At 42.6% G+C, this 24065-nt stretch overlaps 3 protein-coding genes across 4 annotated transcripts; all 3 read right to left on the bottom strand.

The window, feature by feature from the left end:
• Positions 1-272: 272 nt before the first annotated feature.
• Positions 273-2259, bottom strand: LOC117194810. The gene is made up of 6 exons (XM_033399293.1): positions 2167-2259; positions 1191-1568; positions 968-1137; positions 711-887; positions 496-642; positions 273-375 (listed from the first exon to the last, which is right to left on the bottom strand). The coding sequence occupies exons 1-6, from the start codon at positions 2257-2259 to the stop codon at positions 273-275; spliced, it is 1068 nt and encodes a 355-aa protein (XP_033255184.1).
• Positions 491-1545, bottom strand: LOC117194341. 2 transcript variants are annotated; one of them, XM_033398909.1, is made up of 4 exons: positions 1191-1545; positions 968-1137; positions 711-887; positions 491-642 (listed from the first exon to the last, which is right to left on the bottom strand). In XM_033398909.1, exons 1-4 carry the CDS (start codon positions 1518-1520, stop codon positions 492-494), a joined length of 828 nt encoding a protein of 275 aa, XP_033254800.1. In that variant the 5' UTR covers positions 1521-1545; the 3' UTR covers position 491. The 2 variants fall into 2 exon arrangements, with proteins under 2 accessions (XP_033254800.1, XP_033254801.1); XM_033398910.1 differs by having other exon boundaries at positions 968-1125.
• A 20485-nt stretch (positions 2260-22744) lies between the features above and the next one.
• On the bottom strand, positions 22745-23529 carry LOC117194345. Its single transcript, XM_033398914.1, has 3 exons — positions 23402-23529; positions 23067-23330; positions 22745-22971 (listed from the first exon to the last, which is right to left on the bottom strand). Exons 2-3 carry the CDS (start codon positions 23303-23305, stop codon positions 22869-22871), a joined length of 342 nt encoding a protein of 113 aa, XP_033254805.1. The 5' UTR covers positions 23306-23330; positions 23402-23529; the 3' UTR covers positions 22745-22868.
• Positions 23530-24065: the final 536 nt, after the last annotated feature.

Raw genomic sequence — 24065 nt, 5'->3', positions numbered from 1 at the left:
AGTTCCTTCGCTGAGGTGTGTGTGTGTGGTGTGGTGTGGTGCTGGTTTTTGTACGAACATATTTGCTTTCTAACTTATTTCCCAAATTGATTTTGATATTCCTAAATTCCGGGATCCTAACTGAATCCCTCTCTCCACGTCAAGGTCCCTCAAGTGTGCTGCTGTAGGTGTCTATGTATGTGTTCCAGGTGAAATGTGTTGACATGTGTGAGTGTGTGCGTGTGGGATGGGCTACCACTGCACCGTTTCTATCTCCGGACTTCGAACGCCGCTCAGTAGACAATGAGCAGGTTGTTCTCATTGAAGCCGGCGGAGTGTCCGGCGTTGCGTACAATGAAACAGGATCCATCGAAGTGCATGCGCTTCTCATTGCGACTACAAAGGACAGAACAGAACGGAAGTGAGCAGAGCAGGATGACGGGCGAGGGGGAGGGGGAGGGGTAGATTGAGAGCATCGGTTTGACACTCACCGAACAAATTGGCCGGGGGACTCACTCATAGAACACTGCCAGGGTGTAGTCCTTGGTCAGATCGGTGAAAGTGTCGGTTGTGGTGCGCGTCCCGGCTGTGTCCACCAGGTAGATGAGAGCGCACGCCTCGCTGGTGAAGCTCACACCCTTGTACCACATCTTGGCATAGCGACTGTAATGGGAAGATAATTCAAAGGATTCAAAAGATGCCACGTTGGGGTAAGGGCCATTCCCACTCACACAAAGTTATTGCCCTTCATGCCGTCGTAGGTGACTATTTCGACTTTAGCGCCGCTCTGCAAGACGCGTCCATTGGGGTGGATCAAAGCCGAGTTGCTGCAGTTGCGTGATAGAGCAACTGCCACCATGCTGCGCTGATTGAGCACGCGCACCGCCTTGTCCAGAGTCATGTCAATGCTGCCCCATGCAAAAAAAGGTATTAACATTAGGGGTCGGTCTTAAAGAAGAGCCAAAGGGCTGGGGGCGTCCACACTCACCGCACGCCATCGCGGAGGCGCAACTGGATGGTGCCGTTCGTCATGGCAATGGGTCCAGAGCCGGGACATGCCGGCGGTGTGTGGTTCTCGAGCTCGAAGTTGCGTGTGCTGCTCACGCGTGCCAAGGCGTATGGTGGAGGGGGCATTGGACACGGCAACTGTTGGGAATTCTGAGATTGAGCATAGAATCGGCTAGATTTACAGATATGCAGGAGCCCCTTACCAGGCAGTGGTTCTGCTCGTTGTCGAAGCCATAGGTGGGCGTGGCATTGTAGCGCCCTGTGAGTGCCTTGCCGTTGTGCGCCATTTTGCCAGCGTCTATTTCCTGCATATTCCCTGGCCCGTACTGGGGAGGGTTGGAAATGTGTATGCCCGGCAGTTGGACGTATGGACGGGCCGACTGACTGCCGACGGGGTAATTGGCGCACTCCTTGGAAATGCCGCTGGTGATGGTGTTGGTGCCAACGGTGGCGCTGCTAGCGAGACTGGAGCTGCTGCCGCGATCCATGCGGCCCACGGAGTCCGTGCCGGAGGACAGCGAGTTGTTGCTCATGCGTTGGGACAGCTGCCCCCCAGTCATGACGACACGCAAGCTTGCTTGCTAAGGGAGGGGGGATGAGAAGGCGAGAGGTAGTAGCGGAAGTTAGATCCGGAAGGAAATGAAGAGATGAGGAAGTGAAAGTGCCAGAAAATAATTGAATACCGGCAGGAGAGAAAACGACAGATACGAGAGAAAGTGTCAGCAGCGCAGAAATCGAATGACTTTGCAACTGTTGCTAACATTCTGTCGACATTCTGTTAACGCATGCATATACATACATACATACATATATGTATTTACATACGTGTGTGCGTTTTTCCCAATTTGCATTTGATTTTTATAGAAATTAACAAAACTATTTTGAATAGTATTAGAAGAGAAGAGAAGAGGGGGGAATAGAGAAGGAAAACTCGAATATTAAAGTCGGAAAGTAAGAGAGCAATGGTGGAAAAGAGCGAGACGGAAAATAAGAAGGTATGAAATAACAGGAGAGGGCAATGAGGTGATGTGGCAATGCTGCTGTTGCCGAGCTGTTAAGACTGCGGCGGCTGTTAACTCGCTGTTGATACCCTGCTAGCGCGATGAAACGGCAGTTTTGTAAAACAAAATGTCTGAAAATTGAAGAAACTTTCACGTTATTGCTTGGAATTTCACTTACCGGCGATGGGTTGTTGGTGTAGACGGAGCGCTGGCACACCCCGTTGGGCGGCTTGGTGGGCGATCGCAAGATGTTGCTGATTTTGTCCTTCATCTGAGCACGCGACAAGAAGTCCTCGGCATTGAAGATCCCCACACGGGCGCCCTTCGGGCTGCTTACTTGCGAGACCGGCTCCTGCTGGGAAGTCTCGCAGTCCGATGACTGGCACTGCGCCTCCTTGGTGCTGACCTTGGGCTCAACGGACTTCGGCTCGGTGACCACTTTGATTTGGCAACTTTTTTCTTCTCGCTCTTTTTTTTCGTGAAGTGAGTTCACAAAACCGGCGTTTGTGTGTGCGTGCGTGTGTTCGTGTGTGTGTAATTTTTCTGAAAATATAGAGAATATTTGATGGCCAGCAAAGCCGTCATCGATTACCGAAATGAAACGGTAACGTTAGGAGAAAGGTCATACCCAATCATCCAAAGTGGAGAAGCAATTGCCGTCGGCAAGACCGCACACAAAGGTGTTAAGCCATCTTCAAAGGAAGATATAACTACACCTAAGTGCTCTCCTGAAGGAGAGCAAAACTTCGCTTCCGCATTAGAGAATGAATTAAGGGAATGCAACCAGCTAAGGTTGGAACATTTAAATGACGAAGAAAAGGAGAAACTAAAGAAAGTTCTCTATGAATTTAAGGACGTGCAGTATAAAGAAGGTGACATTTTGACCTTCACTAGTACTATAAAGCACGAAATTAAAACCCATCACGAAGATCCTGTATATCGTCGACCATATAAATATGCTCAAATACACGATCAAGAAGTGACTCAACAAATCAAAGATATGATTAGACAGGGAATCATTCGTAAGTCGAACTCTCCCTATTGTGCACCCATCGCTATGATACCAAAGAAAATAGATGCTACAGGAAAGCAGAAATATCGTATGGTAGTAGATTATAGAAGTCTAAACGAGGTGACAATAAAGGATAAATTTCCTACACCCAGAATGGACGAAATACTAGATAAACTAGGTAGGTGCCAATATTTCACAACAATCGATTTAGCTAAGGGATTCCATCAAATTCCTATGGAACGAGGAAAACGAGGTGACAATAAAGGATAAATTTCCTACACCCAGAATGGACGAAATACTAGATAAACTAGGTAGGTGCCAATATTTCACAACAATCGATTTAGCTAAGGGATTCCATCAAATTCCTATGGAACCTAGCTCAATCCCAAAAACAGCTTTCTCCATGAAGCATGGTCATTACGAGTTCACTCGTATGCCCTTTGGGCTAACCACTGCCCCCGCTACCTTCCAAAGATGTATGAACAATCTGCTAGAAGAATTAATCTTCAAAGATTGCCTCGTATACTTAGACGACATCATTATATTTTCCACTTCATTGGAAGAACACCTGTTGTCACAAAGGAGAGTATTTGGAAAGTTGAGAGACGCCAACTTAAAGCTACAAATGGATAAGTGTGAATTCCTGAAGAAAGAAACGGAATTCCTAGGCCATGTAGTAACAACTAACGGCATAGTTCCTAATCCAAAGAAAATATCTGCCATAATAAACTTCCCAATACCCAATACAACCACAAAAATAAAATCATTCATAGGTTTATGTGGATTCTATAGGAAATTCATTCCCAACTTCGCTAATATAGCAAAACCTATGACACTCAAATTAAAGAAACGAGCAGTCATAGACCCAACAGAGGAAAAATACGTCGAGGCCTTCGAAAAATTGAAAGTACTTATCACCTCAGACCCCATCCTCGCATTCCCAGATTTCAACAAAATGTTCACGGTAACAACCGATGCAAGTAACATTGCATTAGGAGCAGTGTTGTCGCAAGACCACAAACCAATCTGCTATGCAAGTAGAACCTTAAACGAACACGAAATCAATTATTCAGCAATAGAAAAGGAATTACTAGCTATAGTTTGGGCAACTAAGTATTTCAGATCATACCTGTTTGGTAGAACGTTTGAGATATTAAGTGATCACAAACCCTTGATTTGGTTGAATAACCTCAAGGAACCAATTATGAAGCTACAACGATGGAAGATCAAATTAAATGAATTTGACTTCAAAATAAAATATTTACCCGGAAAGGAGAACCATGTAGCCGATGCGCTATCAAGAGTAAAGATTAACGAAAACCTACTCGGGGAAACCATTAATAGTGATTGTGTAACGGTCCATAGCGCGCAAGAAGATAATACAAATTATATTCCACTTACAGAGAGACCAATCAATTACTATAATAGGCAAATAGAACTGATTAAAGGTAATGAGGATAAGGTAGAAACATCCCACTATTTCCACAAGATACTGATAAAAATCACATATACCGAAATGACAAAATCATTAGCAAAATATATAATAAAGGAATATGTGTGTACCAAAAAGAGTGCACTATATTTCCATAACGAAGCAGACTTCCCACTGTTCCAAAGGGCATTCCTAGAGATAATCAGTCCAAATCACTTCACTAAACTGATTAAATCCAGTACCAAACTCATAAATATTCCGAACTACTCCGAATTCAAAGAACAAATATTGAAGAATCATAAAGAGCTACTTCACCCAGGTATCGAAAAGACCACTAATTGGTTTAAAGGAAAATTCTACTACACCGATTATCAAAAGTTAATCCAAAATATTATCAATGAATGTCCTACGTGCAACGTTGCTAAAACAGAGCATCGTAACACCAATCTAACTTTCGAAATCACCCCTGAAATACAAAATATCAAAGAAAAGTATGTCATGGATTTCTATTTGGTAGGCAATCAATTGAGGATAACATAGAAAACAAGCTCACAAAATTCGAGTTAATTCTATACACTTATAACCATAAAACGGTTTATAATACTACAAAAATACCCCCAGCCGATATCTTCCTGTACGCCGGACTACCAGATCATAACACCCAACTGAATAAAGTTAGGAAGATCAATCATTTGAATAACGATAGAATCGACTTTGAAGTAGTCACACGCTACAAGAATGCACCCCTAGTTAAAACAAAAACAACCAACCCGTTCAAAAGAACAGGGGAAATTAGGCAGGTAGACGAAAAGCACTTTGAAGAGAAAAATAGAGGGAGGAAAATCACCCACTATAAAACGAAATTCAAAAGAAAGAAAAAATCTAATAAAAGTAAATACGATAATTGCAGAGTACCCGAAGGGAGTGCTGGGAATCCGGAGCTACAACATGATTAAGATTATAATCTTACTAATGTTCACCGTCCTACAGTCTTCCGGACAGAATATAGAGATAGATCCCATCAACTCAAGGAATGGATATCTCATATTCAAAACAAATACCACTAACATACCCATTAATTATGAATACCATTATCTAACAATTAATATAACAAGAACAGATGAAACATATCAGAGTTTACTAGAACAGGCAACCCAATTTAATAACGAAATCCAAGTTCAATATTTAGTCGAGAAATTGCAACGTGAATTCAACGGCATCAAAATAGCCAAAAGAAACAAAAGAGGCCTTATAAATGCAGTAGGCACAGTATATAAATATCTATTTGGAACATTAGATCAAGATGATAAAGTCGAATTAGAAGGGAAAATAAACAATCTGGCTAGCCACAGTGTTCAAACTAACGAATTAAACTTAGTAATTCAAGCAGTAAATTCTGGCATAGAAGTTGTCAATAAATTAAACAAGGATAATGATAGAAATAAGCAACTGGAGATATTAATATTTAACCTTCAACATTTTACAGAGTACATAGAGGATATGTAGGGGCCGAATTAAGGGAACGAGTGTAGAACATCACGGATAAGCATAGTTTTCTTTTGGTAATGCTTAAAAGTGCAGAGACATAGTTTCTCCGAAAGTGGATCGTAAGCTGCAAGCTTTCCGAAAAGCTTTCTAAAGAGAGTCGGCGCGCAGCGCACGCAGTTAAGCGAAAGACGTCACGTTTACCTTGACCCAAGAGAGTAGCGTAGCGTAGGGAGAGCATAGATTAAAAGCTTGCCCAAAAGTTCGCTCAAATGGGCGAAAGATCGTCCGATTATGCAGTTTAAATTCCCACCATCATCCGATTATGCAGTTAAAGTTCCTAAGATCATCCGATTATGCAGTTAAAATTCCCCAAATATCATCCGATCTTCGAGCTTTTGGTTCGGTACCGCTTGGCTGAACTTGCAGAAGTTGGGCTGGAGTATTGACAAAGAATCGATTGATTAAAGCGGACGTGTTTGTGCTATACTCGGGAATAAATAAATATATATATATATATATTTAGCCAACGAACAGTTCTGGCAACTACGCCATACCTCGTGAACCGAGTTCAATAAAGACCCAGAATCAGGAGTAATTAACCAGGAAAGCAGTGTAAAGAAAAGAAAACATAGCTGGTATGTCCGTGATTAATTTGGAAAGTGTTCGTGGTAAAATATATATATATGAATTTGTGTTATAGGACGGCGGCCCGTAGCCACGGTACCGCTCGTGCGATCATCAGTCGCATAGGAGTGCATATACGGTGTGGTCTATGAGAGGAGTGTTGCCGGTGGATTGATAAGACAAGTAGTAAACCCGCGGGAGGCACCGAGCAGCGAAACCTGCAGCTTGACGTTGTCCGTCGAAAGCCTCAACAACCGTGTGGATGCACGGCGAAAACCAAGAGGCGCCTCCGGACCCTTATTTTTGGCGCCGTTGACGCCACCCGTTTATCGAGCCTCCAATGAGAGTGTAGTCCGCAGACCGACGTCAAATTTGATCGGCAACCTGAAGCCCAGCTAAGGAGTTAATTTACCCCATCTTCAAGTGATTTAGCTGCGCCAGCGACACCCAATAATGAACTCGAATTGATTGCATTATTGTTGGATTCTTCCGGAGGCGCAGTCCTACTCAGCCTGGCTGACATGTCTCTCGATCACGGCAATAGAGGACCATAGTTACTCGTGGATGTAACACAAGCCCCTTTTTTCCTCTAGATTTCATGTGCCAGGCTAAAAACCATTCTCTTTCGTCACACGATGTATACAGTTTTATAGTTAGTTATGTAACACAGCCAACATAATGGTTTTTGGAAACTAATGGGTATGAGAGCAACATTAATTTTCCTTGAGATTACAAAGCAGTACACTCTAGTACGCTCATGTGCACATATACTCGTATTAAATATCTTTTCCTTTCCTTAGAATTATGCACCAACGTCATCATTGAGCTCAACGATCACGAATGGAAAAAGCGGTACTAGCCTACCAAAAGCGCTGTGAGTTTGTAAATAAGAACAAGTACATATATGCACTGAGCTGGGAAGTAACCTGCGTGTTACATGTAATTTTCTATTGATATTCCCTTTATAAATCCGTAACCATAATGTATTGGTACCTCTCACCCCTTTAGAATCTGTTACCCATATATGATGGTCATTTTTAAATCTTTATTTTTCTTAATATTTCTTCGCAATTCCTTACTAATATATTAAGCTATCGAGACACAACAAAAATGGATTTAATTATAAGTTAAGAAAACCCCCCCCAAGAATTTAGTTATATGATTAGGGATTTATTGAAATATATATATATAATGATATTGATTTTGAAGTACAACCCTAATATGTTCTAAATTCAGTACTCCGCCCTCAGAAAGGCATGATCGAAGTGGTGGGATGATAACTGTTTAACGTTATTCAAGGGTCTATACGGTCAGGTTACCTGTATAGCATAGGTCGGGAGGGTAGAGAAGATAGAGATACTCACTAACACCGGAGTTTCTCATCATTTGAGTAGAGTAATTGATAAGTATGTCCACACTTTCCACAACAAACTTGTTAGTCCCATAACCAATTCCTGGCTCCGGTTAAACCTGGATTCTGTTGTTAGTTTTATGTTTGGTTCTTCTTTTTTTTATTATTATTTTATTATTTTTAAATGTGCACCTAAAACATTATGCGAGTGTGTGTCAGTATGTGATAGGAGAGAGTAGAACGAACCCCGACAATCCGGCGAGCTTAGTCAGAGCATAGCTAGAGGTGCACACGAAATCTCTTCATACTAGTATGGGTAAACGACAGCTATCCCACACCTGCACGCTACATAATTGGCGCCCAACGTGGGGCCCGAAGGGACATGATCTCTCGTAAAGTTGGTACTTAAGTTTAGTACCCATGGCATGTCATTCTGGGGCTAGGCTCCACCATAGCTCTATATTCCATCCAAAACAATAATTCTCTGGTAATACTATACTGATAGATCTCTTCGGGTGGGAGTACGACAGCTGTTGCATACGGAACCTACGACTATTTTTCATGGTTGGAAAAGTCGACCTGTGTATAATCTGTTGTCTCTTCCTCCGGATGGACTAGCTTATATAGGTAGTTACAGTATACTGATATCACGATATAGGACTCCACCAACGAGATAGCTAAAGATGTTGATTTAGGGAACTGCGGGAGTTATTCAAAAGACGGATACCCCGACTCAAAGTTATATTCATTAAATTATCTTGAGCTTGGCTGTAGAGATTCCTTTATCAAATTCTAGTTGGGTTAGGAAAAAGTCGCAGATTTTAGGAATCACGATCTTCTACTTATGATAAGTAGAGACTGTCCATTATCCGGACTTATACCTTCAAAACTGGTAATAGAACTGGCCAACATACACAACTTAATTACTCAACTATTCAAATCGAAACGTACAGTTAGTGGTAGACCACCTAGATCATGCCTGGAGAGGGCGAACATATTAAGTAAATTCCATATTCGTTAACTCATATTTGCATATTAGTTTCATAATTTTATTTTCATTATTATTTTTTTTTATTAAGAAATTCATACAAATCATGGCGGTCCACCGAAGTAATGAAAATTTAGCTTCGGCATTGATCAATCCAGACTCGCTTTGCATTATTTGCCAGGGAAATTTGCGGCAAGATCAGTTAATAGCTACCACGCCTTGTCACCACCGATTTCATAATACGTGCGTATGCGAACATTTGAAAAGCGAAAAGTCTTGTCCAGTGTGCAAGTCGGAATGCGAACCTGGTAGACTGCGTTACGAAAATAATACTCTAGCAGCAGAATTACACCTAAGCTCTGGCTCCATACCACCTAATGTTCGGGGAAACGAAGACAATGGGACGGTACAACTAGATCCAACCTTATTACGTAGAAAAGGGAGAACAAACAGCCGAGGTCGAGGGCGAGGAGCAACCCCTAAACGAGGAATGCAAACAAGGTATCAAGCTAGTTTAGATCAATATTTATCCGAGAGTCGACAGTCGATTAGTAGCAACGGAAATAGGTCACTTAGTAACGCTCAACCTGAAAACCTTACGAATTACATCCATTCGGTCATGCAAAATCAGGAGAAATCTATGATGGAAAACCTTAGTTCGTTCATAAAAACTTCCATCGAACAAACTATACAGGCCCAGTTTTCCAATATGAATTTAGCCGCAGCGGCTGCTACGGGTAACGGAGGTCCCTCAGAGTCACACAGTAATGTTAGACGAGACGTAGACAATGATAGTTACATGGTTAGAGGCGATTCCCAAGGAAGAACTCCTAGGAGTAGTCAAACAGCCGGAAATGTAGCACCGGCAAAAGCGGCAAATATCCTACTAAGCTGGCGTCTTAAATTTGATGGTTCTCGAGACGCAATGCACGTAGAAGAATTTCTATATCGCGTTCGTGCTCTTACAGGACAGACTCTGGGGAATGATGACCAGTTACTTTGCGACAATCTGCATCTGCTTTTCACAGGTAAAGCCAGCGATTGGTTCTGGGATTTTCATCGAAGAAACCACCAATACTCCTGGTCATCGTTCTGTACAGCGTTTAGGCAAAGATTCGACGATCAGAAAGATGATTTTGACCTTTGGGAAATGATACGGAAACGTCAACAGAAGGACAACGAATCCTTCGAAGATTTTCAGTCAGACATTGAGAAGTTAGTGGCACGACTTTCACACGAGATAAGCGAACTCAAGCTGATCGATATTCTTAAGCGGAATGCGAAAAGTGCTCTGCGATATGAGCTTTTGCATTTAAAAATACAGAATAGAAGTGAGTTGAGGGAGGAAGTTAAAAAGCATGAACACTTCTGTAAAGATGCTGGCAACTTTTTACAGAGAAACAGGGTAACTAGACCTCACGTATCAGAAATTCAGAGTGAGGAAGAAGAACTCGAAGAAGAGAGTATCTCCGAGCTACGCCGCAAGCGGTTTGTTTGCTGGAATTGCGACAAAACAGGTCATCGGTTTGAAGATTGCGTAGCAGAACGCCGAGTCTTCTGTTATGGCTGCGGGGCGAAAAATACTTTTAAGCCAAAGTGCGAAAAATGTAACCCATCGGAAAACCGCAAGCGGGATGCGCAATCCAACACCATTCTGACGCATCCGGCAATGATGACAGAATGAAAGAGCAAACTTTCCAAGAAAACACCTCCAACCCGGATTGTCCAAAAATTCGATCTAATAGGTCCCTTGTAGAGGCACAAACCCAGACGGAGGAGATAGATATAGATGGTGAAAGTTCCCGTTCAGATAAGCTAGAATTAAAGTATCAACCAAAACGTTCGACCATACGATTAAGGCAATTCTGGACCAAGGTAAAGAAGGTGCGAAAAAGACTTGTCTCGTCGGTCCTTTTGAGCTCCGATAACAGATTATTTATAGAACTATGCATAGAAGAACAAAACTTCATGGCCTTGCTAGATTCGGGGGCGACGATAAGCTGTCTTGGAAGTGAAGCCGCTAAGTCGTTCGCGCAACACGCCAAGGCAAAGAAATGCTCCGGAAATATTCGAACGGCCAATAATGAATCTTGTAAGGTAGTAGCGAAAATTACAGTTCCCATAACTTTTCGCGATCATACTAAGGAGATAGAATTTTTCATAATACCCGCCTTGAAACAAAATGTGTATTTAGGGATTGATTTCTGGATAGAATTCGGTCTTGTAGCAAGACTTTTAACGGATAGATCGGTGGTACAAGAATTAGACGTAGGAAATGAAACCAGGGCTTCGGAATCCCCGCCAGTACACGATCTAAGCAAAGACCAAAAGGTTAGACTAGAATCCGTGATCCATTCGTTTCCTTCGTTTGAAAGGGAAGGATTAGGACGTACGAAAGCTATCCAACACACGATCGAAATGGTACCCGATAGACCAGTCAAACAACGCCATTGGCCGATTTCACCCGCGAAGGAAAAGTTAATGTTTGACGAAGTGGAGAAAATGCTGGCATTAGACGTGATCGAGGAATCGAATAGCTCCTGGAGTAGCAATTGCGTTTTAGTTAAGAAAGGTACGAAAAATCGATTATGTTTAGATTCTCGAGAAATTAATAAGAACACTCGCAAAGATGCCTACCCTTTACCACATATTGATGGCATTCTTAGTAGATTACCACCAGCCAAATACATAACGGGACTTGACATGAAACACGCATACTGGCAGATTCCTTTGGAAGAAAAATCTCGGCACTATACAGCTTTTACCATTCCCAATAGGCCGCTTTACCAGTATAAGGTAATGCCGTTTGGCTTAACTAATGCCGCTCAAACGTTGTGCCGACTTATGGATCAGGTGATACCTGCACACCTCAGGAATCGGGTTTTTGTCTATTTGGACGATTTACTGGTGCTCTCAGATGACTTTGATTCACACTTGGTGCTGTTACAAGAGGTAGCGATGCATTTGCGTAAGGCAAATCTCACGATTAATATAGCCAAGTCAAACTTTTGTATACGGGAGATTAAATATCTGGGGTTCATAATAGGTTATGGTCAGTTAAAGACAGATCCGGGGAAAATAAAATCCATAATGGAGTTCCCGATCCCAAAAACGGTGAAACAGATAAGGAGATTTCTAGGACTTGCTGGATGGTACAGACGCTTTGTCGATAACTATGCCACCGTCAGCTACCCCTTAACGGAACTACTAAAAAAGCATCAACCACTTAAGTGGAACGCATCAGCTGAAGAAGCTTTCAATAAACTCAAATCCTGCTTAACATCTGCTCCAATCCTAGCCACCCCCGATTTTAAGAAACCCTTTTTGTTAATATGTGACGCAAGCACCTTTGGTTTGGGCTGCGTACTAGCTCAATTAAACGAGGAAGGGATAGAATTACCTATAGCGTTTATGTCCGAGAAACTTTCCAAGGCGCAACGAAACTATTCGGTCACTGAACTCGAGTGCTTGGCAGTGATTAAAGGAATAAAGAAGTTTAGAGCTTACGTAGAAGGACAGGATTTCCAAGTTATAACGGACCATGCGTCCCTACAATGGCTTATGAGGCAAAAAGATTTGTCAGGTCGCTTGGCCCGCTGGGCTATAAAATTACAGGGATTTAATTTTCAAATATCACATCGAAAAGGGTCCGAAAACGTAGTGGCCGACGCGTTGTCACGCCAAGATGAACCCGAGGTAAGAGAGCTGAACGGCAACGGACCCATAGTCGACCTTACTTCTACAGAGTTTAAATCGAACGAATACATGGATCTAATAGAACACATAAGGCTTAATCAACTTAAGTTACCCGATTTGAAAATTGACGATAATTTGGTGTATAAAAGAACCGAACCATCTTCAGGGGACGAGATAGCAGATAAACAAACTTGGAAGCTTTGGATTCCATCAGGCCTTACCAGCGATATAATTTCCAGGGCTCATGACCCCCCAGACGCTTCCCACAGTGGTATTGGGAAAACCGTTGAAAAGGTGAAAAGGTACTTGTTTTGGCCAAAAATGGTTACACAAATACGAGCCTATGTATCCAAATGCGACGTTTGTCGCCAGACCAAAAGTGCTAATGTCGTGCTAAGACCACCAATGGGTAAGCCAATGATTTCAGAAAGACCTTTTCAAAAGCTTTATCTAGATTTGTTGGGCCCGTATCCGCGTTCCAAGCAAGGGAATATTGGTATCTTAATAATTGTAGATCACAACACCAAATTTCATTTCTTATGTCCGCTCAAAAAGTTTACCTCAAGTAAAGTGTGTGACTTCCTAGAAAATATGTTATTTAGTACTTTCGGGGTCCCTGAGACTATACTTACCGATAATGGTTCGCAGTTTGTCTCTGGGAATTTCAAGTCATTTCTTACCAGATTCGGGGTAACTCACCGCTGCACTGCCATATATTCACCGCAAGCCAATGCCAGTGAACGGTTAAACCGATCCGTGTTAGCGGCTATAAGAGCGTACGTCGGCAAAGATCATACTAATTGGGACAACAAGTTACCTGAAATTAGTGCAGCGTTACGAGCCAATATCCATAGAAGCACAGGGTATTCGCCATATTTTCTTGCTTTTGGGCAGAATATGATTCTTAACGGAAAGGATTATGAACTACTTAGACGACTAAATCTCCTATCGGATGACACCAGAGTCGAATATCCAAATGTAGTACAAGTATGTCGACAAGCCGCCCAACAAAAGGTAGCTGAATCACACGAGCAGAATGCGAGGACATACAACTTACGTAGCCGGGTCCGTCAACTTAAAGTCGGAGACGTCGTGTATGCCCGGAATTTTTGTCAGAGCAACGCTTTAAAAAAGTTCAGCGCTAAGCTGGCGCCTGTGTTTATATCAGCCAAGGTTATTCGCCGAGTGGGGACAATGTATTACCAATTAGCTAGCGAAGATAAGAAAAACTTAGGAGTCTATCACTTGAAAGATATTCAGCTTAAACCTTAGTAAATGGCCTTCTTCAGTTTAAGTCTCATTGTGAGAACAATTACGTCTTCAACTGTGGTGTAGGGGCCGAATTAAGGGAACGAGTGTAGAACATCACGGATAAGCATAGTTTTCTTTTGGTAATGCTTAAAAGTGCAGAGACATAGTAACTCCGAAAGTGGATCGTAAGCTGCAAGCTTTCCGAAAAGCTTTCTAAAGAGAGTCGGCGCGCAGCGCACGCAGTTAAGCGAAAGACGTCACGTTTACCTTGACCCAAGAGAGTAGCGTAGCGTAGGGAGAGCATAGATTAAAAGCTTGCCCAAAAGTTCGCTCAAATGGGCGAAAGATCGTCCGATTATGCAGTTTAAATTCCCAACATCATCCGATTATGCAGTTAAAGTTCCTAAGATCATCCGATTATGCAGTTAAAATTCCCCAAATATCATCCGATCTTCGAGCTTTTGGTTCGGTACCGCTTGGCTGAACTTGCAGAAGTTGGGCTGGAGTATTGACAAAGAATCGATTGATTAAAGCGGACGTGTTTGTGCTATACTCGGGAATAAATAAATATATATATATATATATTTAGCCAACGAACAGTTCTGGCAACTACGCCATACCTCGTGAACCGAGTTCAATAAAGACCCAGAATCAGGAGTAATTAACCAGGAAAGCAGTGTAAAGAAAAGAAAACATAGCTGGTATGTCCGTGATTAATTTGGAAAGTGTTCGTGGTAAAATATATATATATGAATTTGTGTTATAGGACGGCGGCCCGTAGCCACGGTACCGCTCGTGCGAACATCAGTCGCATAGGAGTGCATATACGGTGTGGTCTATGAGAGGAGTGTTGCCGGTGGATTGATAAGACAAGTAGTAAACCCGCGGGAGGCACCGAGCAGCGAAACCTGCAGCTTGACGTTGTCCGTCGAAAGCCTCAACAACCGTGTGGATGCACGGCGAAAACCAAGAGGCGCCTCCGGACCCTTATTTTTGGCGCCGTTGACGCCACCCGTTTATCGAGCCTCCAATGAGAGTGTAGTCCGCAGACCGACGTCAAATTTGATCGGCAACCTGAAGCCCAGCTAAGGAGTTAATTTACCCCATCTTCAAGTGATTTAGCTGCGCCAGCGACACCCAATAATGAACTCGAATTGATTGCATTATTGTTGGATTCTTCCGGAGGCGCAGTCCTACTCAGCCTGGCTGACATGTCTCTCGATCACGGCAATAGAGGACCATAGTTACTCGTGGATGTAACACAAGCCCCTTTTTTCCTCTAGATTTCATGTGCCAGGCTAAAAACCATTCTCTTTCGTCACACGATGTATACAGTTTTATAGTTAGTTATGTAACACAGCCAACATAATGGTTTTTGGAAACTAATGGGTATGAGAGCAACATTAATTTTCCTTGAGATTACAAAGCAGTACACTCTAGTACGCTCATGTGCACATATACTCGTATTAAATATCTTTTCCTTTCCTTAGAATTATGCACCAACGTCATCATTGAGCTCAACGATCACGAATGGAAAAAGCGGTACTAGCCTACCAAAAGCGCTGTGAGTTTGTAAATAAGAACAAGTACATATATGCACTGAGCTGGGAAGTAACCTGCGTGTTACATGTAATTTTCTATTGATATTCCCTTTATAAATCCGTAACCATAATGTATTGGTACCTCTCACCCCTTTAGAATCTGTTACCCATATATGATGGTCATTTTTAAATCTTTATTTTTCTTAATATTTCTTCGCAATTCCTTACTAATATATTAAGCTATCGAGACACAACAAAAATGGATTTAATTATTAGTTAAGAAAACCCCCCCCAAGAATTTAGTTATATGATTAGGGATTTATTGAAATATATATATATAATGATATTGATTTTGAAGTACAACCCTAATATGTTCTAAATTCAGTACTCCGCCCTCAGAAAGGCATGATCGAAGTGGTGGGATGATAACTGTTTAACGTTATTCAAGGGTCTATACGGTCAGGTTACCTGTATAGCATAGGTCGGGAGGGTAGAGAAGATAGAGATACTCACTAACACCGGAGTTTCTCATCATTTGAGTAGAGTAATTGATAAGTATGTCCACACTTTCCACAACCAACTTGTTAGTCCCATAACCAATTCCTGGCTCCGGTTAAACCTGGATTCTGTTGTTAGTTTTATGTTTGGTTCTTCTTTTTTTTATTATTATTTTATTATTTTTAAATGTGCACCTAAAACATTATGCGAGTGTGTGTCAGTATGTGATAGGAGAGAGTAGAACGAACCCCGACAATCCGGCGAGCTTAGTCAGAGCATAGCTAGAGGTGCACACGAAATCTCTTCATACTAGTATGGGTAAACGACAGCTATCCCACACCTGCACGCTACAGATATTGAATTAGGCATGCAGCTAACAAGATTAGGGATCTTTAATCCAAAATTATTGAGCCAGGATTACCAGAAACACATCGATTCAGAGAAATTATTAAATATCAAAACATCTACCTGGTTGAAAACAGACACTAACGAAATACTAATAATTTCCAACATCCCACGAGAGATCAGAAATATTCCTATACTTAAAATTGTCCCATATCCAGATGAAGATAATAACATCCTCACTGACCTAACGCAAAATTATTAAGTTCTAGAAAACGAGGTATATGAAAAAGAATCAAAACGAAAAATAAATGACGAATGTATTTCAGGAATAGTCAAACAAGTAGAAACAAAATGTCCATACACCAAAGCACACCAAAACTTTCAAATAAGTTTCATAGAACCCAATATATTGCTAACTTGGAAATTACCAAAAACCATATTAAACCAAGATTGCCTAAACCAAGAAATAAAAGTAGAAGGTAACGCATTAATAAAAATACATAATTGCAGTGTACAGTTAAATGAATTCTTAATATCCAACTCCATACCAGAATTTGCACAAAGCATCTACATCAACAATAACGTAACAAAAATTTAACCATTGTCTTATTTGCAAACCAAAGAAATCGTAATAGAAAATACGCGATTAAATAATGTATTACATGTAAGCTTAATACTACTATTTGTCATAATCATAATAGGATTAAGCTACAAATTTTTTAATCTAAGTAAAAGCAATAAGCCTAAAACCGACCCGCACATAGAAACACCCTTAGACGAAGACGAGGAATCCCCAGCAGGCACAGTTTTAGACGCACCTGAACTATATCCAAGGATAATCGCCTGAGGACAGGCTTAAATCTAACAATGGGGGAGTGACATATCTATAGTCCATGCTCCGCATACCCTTGTCTATGTCTATAACCCTGCACCCACAATACTATAAACAATACGACACACTCAGCTTCGAACCCTCATAAACAATCTCACGCTCGAAATGGACCACGCGTAGCCGATTGCAGGCAATGTAAACAAACACCCTAAACTGGAAGTTGAACATAAAACAATAGATGCCGCACTAGAATCCAGCCGCACCAGAATCACGCCACTCTTCAGAGATCAATTACTAATCGATTCTCAAGAATCACACCATCCTAGCTGACCAATCAGAGGCCCTATTCTCAGCCACCCCCAAGTAATGCAACACCGATCAAACGCAGCGGAAGCCTTTCATCAAAAGCCGCCTTTCCCACATATCGATCGAGTCACGTACTCCATCTCCGAAGCCGAAGTCGAAGCCAACGCCTCCGAATCCAAATCCGAATCCCAAACCGAGCATCATAATATATGTAAATAGTCTACATCTAAGAAGCCAACTCAGTTCTGTTCAAGACAAGCGTCAATCGCGACACCGTCGGAGAATTCAACCAAAGTTAATTCCGTTCAAGACATCAGACCTCAGTCATCGTCGGGGAAATAACTAACCAATGTACGCTAAGTTTAAGTGAAAGAATAAAACCTTTTTTAAAACTTAAACTGAAGTGTCGCATATTTAACTATATGTATGTATGTATATACTAATTTTTTCGCTCCACAATAGGGTACACAACACGTATGCAGCGCTTTTTGGCCTTCGCCTCGTTTGAAATTCGATTTACATACACCTCTGGCCAGGAAAATGGCCTTACCAAGGTTGGGGGAGCGCGAAAAATACGGAAAATTAAGAGCTACATAAGCATGATAATTGCTTGACAACATTTTACCATTAGACTTAATTAAATTGTCAATTGAAATGAAATCGTTAACTAAAGAATGGGGACTGGGCGACGGTGGCTGCTGGAAGTTGCAGGAGAACGAGAACCCACTTCCATTGAAGGCTGCAGATAACGTGGTAATGACTTTAAATAGGAAATAATGAGACTTTCAGCTTTAGCGCAGCGCATCGAAGAGATTTCGTACAACACGGTGGCATTAACTTAATTATGTCGGGAATAGCATCCTTTGAAAACCTGTACCGACACCAGCTGGCATCAATGACAGACAATGGCCAGACCCAGACCCAGACCAAGACCCAGACCACACAGGGTGTGGGTGTAGCTGTGGGTGTGAGGAGCATGTGACATTTTCAAAGCTGGGCCAACAGCCTGGGCCTGGGCCTACAGCAAAACATTTTGGCCTTCGCCATCCATAAATTTCCAGATCGCAACTTTGCTCTTCGGATTGCTTCGAGTTTATTGTACGTCCTTTGGCCCCAGCAAATACGAGTATTTGAAGCCTTTGGCACGTACCTCTTTTATCCGAAAGTTGGCCCATTGAAGAGGCCTGGACTGGCACCAGCTGTTCATTTCTGTTAGGCCGTTGCCAAGTGGATTAGCGCAAATATTTTAAATTTCTGTTGGTCGGTCCACAGACAAGAGTGCTGAGAGGCTTTACTTTGCGGCTTAATTAAATTCAATTAAAATCGTGTTGACACTTTTGTTATTCTGTATTCTGTAGTTGTTTTTGTTGGGGCGAAAGCAAATTAAAACTTCAAACTTGTTAAATGCCGAGTGCAAACAAAACTTCTGCTCCATTATGGATTGTTTTACCTGAAGATTAGTTGGGAATCTCGATTGCAATTACTCCAACGAATCTCATTGCCGGAGAGTGGTCCAACCACAGGAAATTTAATTGCTTTCGAGTGTGTTTCAATTACGCAAATTGCATTAGACATCACCACGCACGGATTCCCAATGAATCCAAACATATAGTACTCTTAGCTGTATATTATTTATGAATCGGATCAAGCTATCGGCCTTGCCAGCTGTACCTAGCCCAAGTTTTGCCCCAATCGGTGTAGGAATACCCTCTTGCTGCATCGCAAAAAATCACCAAATGTCAGAAAAGGGTTCCATTCTTTATCCTCCAAGGCTGCCGCACTTTGACCTGCCTGCTCTACTCAGGTGGAGGCTGGTGTGATTGATTTGATTGCTGTCACCGACTGGGATGACAATCCATCCAATTCAATGAGCTACTCACTTTCGCCTCGAGTTTGTCCTGGGTCTTCCAGCTGTCCTTTGAAGTCCTCGTCAGAGGTATCGCTCCCGGGCGAAATGAAAGTCGTTTACATTTTTTATCAACTTTAAGTGGAAGATTATGGAGGGCACTTTGTGCTGGTTTTCGTACAACTTACCCCTGGGAACGTTTTCATAATTTTCTACCTCCAACATTGCCATTCATTTCCCATTAAATGTGCCGTGCCCCAGGACGGCTCCCAGGACCCCCAGGGCGGCGGAAGATGTGCACTTATCCATTACCGTTGACGTTGCTGTCGACTCTCCTCTCCGCTGTCGACTCTCCTCTCCGCTCGAATCACCCGGTTAAAATGTAATTATCCTGCCTGGACTCGGCACTCCATGGCGTTGCATTCCGTCTGAAATTCAGCCATGTCTTAATAGCCGGAAATCGAGTTGACTTGCCCTATGCCCTGGCCAAATGCATGTGGAATGAGAGAATTATGGCTGTGAATTCAAGTTAATTGAATATCTAGTGACGTGCATGGTGCCGAAGCAGAGGGGCCTCGCATAATTGTCGGCTCATTAAACGATAATGCAGTAAATTGATGCCCGGCCTTTTTCCATTCCATTCCCCATTTTTGGGGGAAATTGAATTTCATAAACTTTCCGATGAAAAACAGGGTTGCGGGGGAGCCTCCCCAGGGAAGTTCCCAGCAGCAATTAGTGCGCTCTGTCTCGGGAGTGCCCGGCTTCGGAAGTGGCAGGAGCCCCGAGAAGCGGCAGGAACGTGGCCGAAGTCACCGACGTGCCGTGCCTTGCCGTGCCGTGCGTCAGCTGGGGAAAATCGAAACCAAAAAGTTTGCTTATGCTTAGAATGCCAGCGGAATTGCTGGCAGGAGGTGGAGTGTGAGCTGGGAGCTGGGAGGCTTGGGGGCTTGGATGCTGGCAGGATGCGGCTCCCTCTGATGCCATTGACATCAGCAACACGGCCACGGCTGTTGTCATTCAAGTGTTATAATCAATTCTGATTTAATTTTACGCCCAATTAAGTGTGAAAAGCTTTTGATGTTGGGCACACGTGTGCGAGTGGCAAATGGATGCAGACAAGGACTCGCAGGGGCGCAGTCACACAAGCGTGAGCATTGAATATGCCACAGATACATATGTGGGGTCGGTCCTTTGCTCGCACGAGTCCCAGTTAGGCTCTCACACTTGAATAAAGCCATTCCAGACATCAATATTTTGATCCTTCCCTGGTTGGGCTATTTGTACTTACCGCTGCTTCTGTATCCACGCTGTGGCTTCCGCACCCGCTCTCACTGCTCCACGCTTTCACACACTTTCCGTATGCATCTCTCTTTCTCTCTCTTTGTGTATCTCTAACCATGGAACAACTTTCTTGTTATGACACAGACAGACGTGGCAGATAGTTCCGCCAAGACATTATCCAATAATCTTTATCATCAGCCACAGCCAGCGCTGTAGCATCCGCGCCGCGTGCCTACCTCCACCTCCAGCTCCAGGTTAAGTTTGTTGGAAACTGTAGTCTGCATGACAGTCGATCCGATATCCCTGTGCATTTGGATTTGTTTGCAGGTAACGACAAGGCTCAAGACATTTTACTAATTAAATATCAATGTACTTTTCCTTCCATTTGCCTAATTTACCGCTGTCAACAGCAAGACAAACAATATTGTAGTCCAAAAGAGTGTACACACTGGCCGCCCAGGGTTGTCACGCTACGATAAAATAAAAACAGCTGTGTCGTAAATGTGCGATTAAAAATTCAACGAAATATTTGTATCCCCGCGAAGCTTGGTTTTTGGAGATCAAAAAGGTCTTCCATATCCCGATGTCTCCGAAGATAGGGCTTATCCGAAGTCCCTTCAAAATGGAAGAGCGTAATCCGCTTTTACATTAAATCGGATTTAAATATAAACTCTATAGCGGCAGATATTCAAATTTATTTTCTTGGAAATCCTCACAGAAATTTAAATGATTAAATTCCAAGTTCTCTTAAAGATGGGAAACCGAACCAAACTGTCGTCTAGGGCCTGAAATTGTCCAACTCCTGATGGCACTTCAGGTGACGGCGTAAACGCCAAGCTCCGCCTGAGGGGGCCAGGAGGGCCCATGGAGTGGGGCCATAAAACAATTTTGTTGTAAATTTACGATACCCCCGGCCATGTATGACAGAAGGTACATAAATACTCGAACACATAAAGGCACGGGGCAGGAGGCAGTCGACATTTTCTTTCCACCAAGAAATTAGCAAAGGATGGAGGGTAGGAAACGAAACGAGCTCCATTGCTCCACCATTCTTTTGGAGGAATAAATAAATTGATTGAATGAACAGATTGCATTTTAAATTTATTATACTTCCATAGTATTGATTTTGGGGCACATGAATTTCTCTTTACATGATAGAAAATTTAGGTGTTGGAGATTGACGTAAGGCTAATCCCGGTTTTTCACACTGGGCTTAACTTTGTATTATAATTGGACATGCCATCGTATTTATGTATATATTAAGCCTATGTTTTGTGTTTGTATGGGGGTTTCTTTCATTGTCCTCCTCACAGGACAAGTGTCTTTTAATCAAATTACAATTGGGGTTAATTTAATAAACTCTCACTTTCTACCTTTCACAGGATCTGTTCTATCTTTCATGTGTGTCCTGTGGCTGTTTTAAATGTGGCTGGCGCTGTGCCTCTTGCAAATAATTCACTTTCTTTTGCCTCTTGTAAAGAGTGTGCGGTGTGTGTGATTATGGGTTACGTGTTCGAGTGTCTGTATGCTACGGGTGTGGATGAACATTATTGGATTGCATTGAAAGAACTGGTAGCTTAGAAATAATGTATCGGCACTGGCGTTACGTTGCCTAAACGTAACGCCCAAGAGAACTAGTCCTCTGATCTACTAAAATTGTTGTTGCTTAATCAGACGCACCAACTGTGCATAATTTTGTAAATTTTTTTTTGTGAGATATTTCTTTAAACTTTTTTTTCTTGAGTTTTGCCATTTTTAAAGTCTATCAAACAAAATTTAGAACTGAACTGCGTAAAAGAAACAATTTAGAAGAACTGAAAAAGCCGAAATGGAAACGAGTAGAAAAACGATGTTTCTTTTTTTGAACACCAAACACTGGCACGGCCCTGTTCGATGCGATTCGGCTCTGATTGGTTCCGCTTCAGCTTGAGATCGGTCTGATTTGGCCAACTGATTTGGGGAAGCAGGAAAGCGCTCCCGATTTGCAATAACAACTAGTAATACACGCATATATACGGCATGATATATATGTAGGCAATGGTAAACGAAAGACAACTAGTATTCCCTGGGGGTTGGTGGTGTGGTTGTGTTGCGCCCATGTCGAGCAATCGGAACCCAGATAGGACTGGGCTGAGTTCCTTCGCTGAGGTGTGTGTGTGTGGTTTTTGTACGAACATATTTGCTTTCTAACTTATTTCCCAAATTGATTTTGATATTCCTAAATTCCGGGATCCTAACTGAATCCCTCTCTCCACGTCAAGGTCCCTCAAGTGTGCTGCTGTAGGTGTCTATGTATGTGTTCCAGGTGAAATGTGTTGACATGTGTGAGTGTGTGCGTGTGGGATGGGCTACCACTGCGCCGTTTCTATCTCCGGACTACGAACGCCGCTCAGTAGACAATCAGCAGGCTGTTCTCATTGAAGCCGGCGGAGGGTCCGGCGTTGCGTACAATGAAACAGGATCCATAGAAGTGCATGCGCTTCTCATTGCGACTACAAAGGACAGAACAGAACGGAAGCTAGTAGAGCAGGATGATAGGCGAGGGGGAGGGGGAGGGGGAGGTTAAGAGCATCGGTTTGACACTCACCGAACAAACAGATGCGAGGTCTTGCCCAGAGAGGCAGTGCAATGGATGCCAGGTGTGGTCAAAGTGGCCGATCCATTGCCGGGAATGGTGCGAATCAAGCACTTGTTGTCCACACGAGTGACCTTCACCAGGCCATCGGCTGCCTGGGTGATGTGAAATCCGTTTAAGTCATAGATCTCAGTGCCATCCTCGGTACAGGTGTAAGCTGAATTGGCAATCACGTCATGGGCTTCAGCCATATAAGAGGGACCATGCCGCGAGTCGCTGCGAGAAGTTCGGGAATTAAATCGAAATTAGCCAAATAAGAAGCGATGCAATTGGCCTGGGGGACTCACTCATAGAACACTGCCAGGGTGTAGTCCTTGGTCAGATCGGTGAAAGTGTCGGTTGTGGTGCGCGTCCCGGCTGTGTCCACCAGGCAGATGAGAGCGCACGCCTCGCTGGTGAAGCTCACACTGTTGTGAAATCCTCGATACGAGATTTCAATGTTGAGCAGAAATGCTCTGGGGAATCTTTGCGTTTAATAAGTACTACACGATATAGACAATTCGAGATTTATTCATTTGGACTTCAATCAACTTAAACTTTAATCTTAATCGCGTATAGAGTACAATGTAATGGGTAATACGGGTTTAAGCGCGGCCGGCTGCAACTGCTAATTGTCGTTGTGTTTTCGTCGAAACGCAAACGAAGACTCTTCATGGTGATCGGAAACGAGGTTACGCCGCCCTAGCATGAAACGACGCCGTTCTCCGAGTGGGCAATCGCAGTTAGAGCGCTCTCACTCTCTTTGTAGTTTTTTATTTTATTTATTTATTAAATTAACAAATTATCTGTTAATAATGGTACTTCGTTACTAAAGGCGGAAAAGGATAAGTTAAAAGTTAGCTAAATTTAAATGATTATAAATATTGCATGCAATTAGTTTAAGAGACAGTTCAGGGGATAGGGTTTGACAGAGGGAGTTATAATTATGGCATAAAACCCTAAAAGGTTCAT

This window comes from Drosophila miranda (assembly GCF_003369915.1).
Source record: "Drosophila miranda strain MSH22 chromosome Y unlocalized genomic scaffold, D.miranda_PacBio2.1 Contig_Y3_pilon, whole genome shotgun sequence".
NCBI lineage: Eukaryota > Metazoa > Arthropoda > Insecta > Diptera > Drosophilidae > Drosophila > Drosophila miranda.
This window is presented reverse-complemented; position numbering and strand designations above follow the sequence as displayed.

Coding starts and splice junctions, on each gene's coding strand:
- LOC117194810 (XM_033399293.1), bottom strand. CDS start 2,259: ATGAAGGACAAAATCAGCAACATCTTGCGATCGCCCACCAAGCCGCCC. Junction 643..710: donor ATGAAGGGCAATAACTTTGT/GTGAGTGGGAAT, acceptor TTCCCATTACAG/TCGCTATGCCAAGATGTGGT. Junction 376..495: donor ACCCTGGCAGTGTTCTATGA/GTGAGTCCCCCG, acceptor TGTCCTTTGTAG/TCGCAATGAGAAGCGCATGC.
- LOC117194345 (XM_033398914.1), bottom strand. CDS start 23,305: ATGGCTGAAGCCCATGACGTGATTGCCAATTCAGCTTACACCTGTACC. Junction 22,972..23,066: donor ACCTCGCATCTGTTTGTTCG/GTGAGTGTCAAA, acceptor TGTCCTTTGTAG/TCGCAATGAGAAGCGCATGC.
- LOC117194341 (XM_033398909.1), bottom strand. CDS start 1,520: ATGAGCAACAACTCGCTGTCCTCCGGCACGGACTCCGTGGGCCGCATG. Junction 1,138..1,190: donor ACGAGCAGAACCACTGCCTG/GTAAGGGGCTCC, acceptor GCTCAATCTCAG/AATTCCCAACAGTTGCCGTG. Junction 888..967: donor CGCCTCCGCGATGGCGTGCG/GTGAGTGTGGAC, acceptor TGCATGGGGCAG/CATTGACATGACTCTGGACA.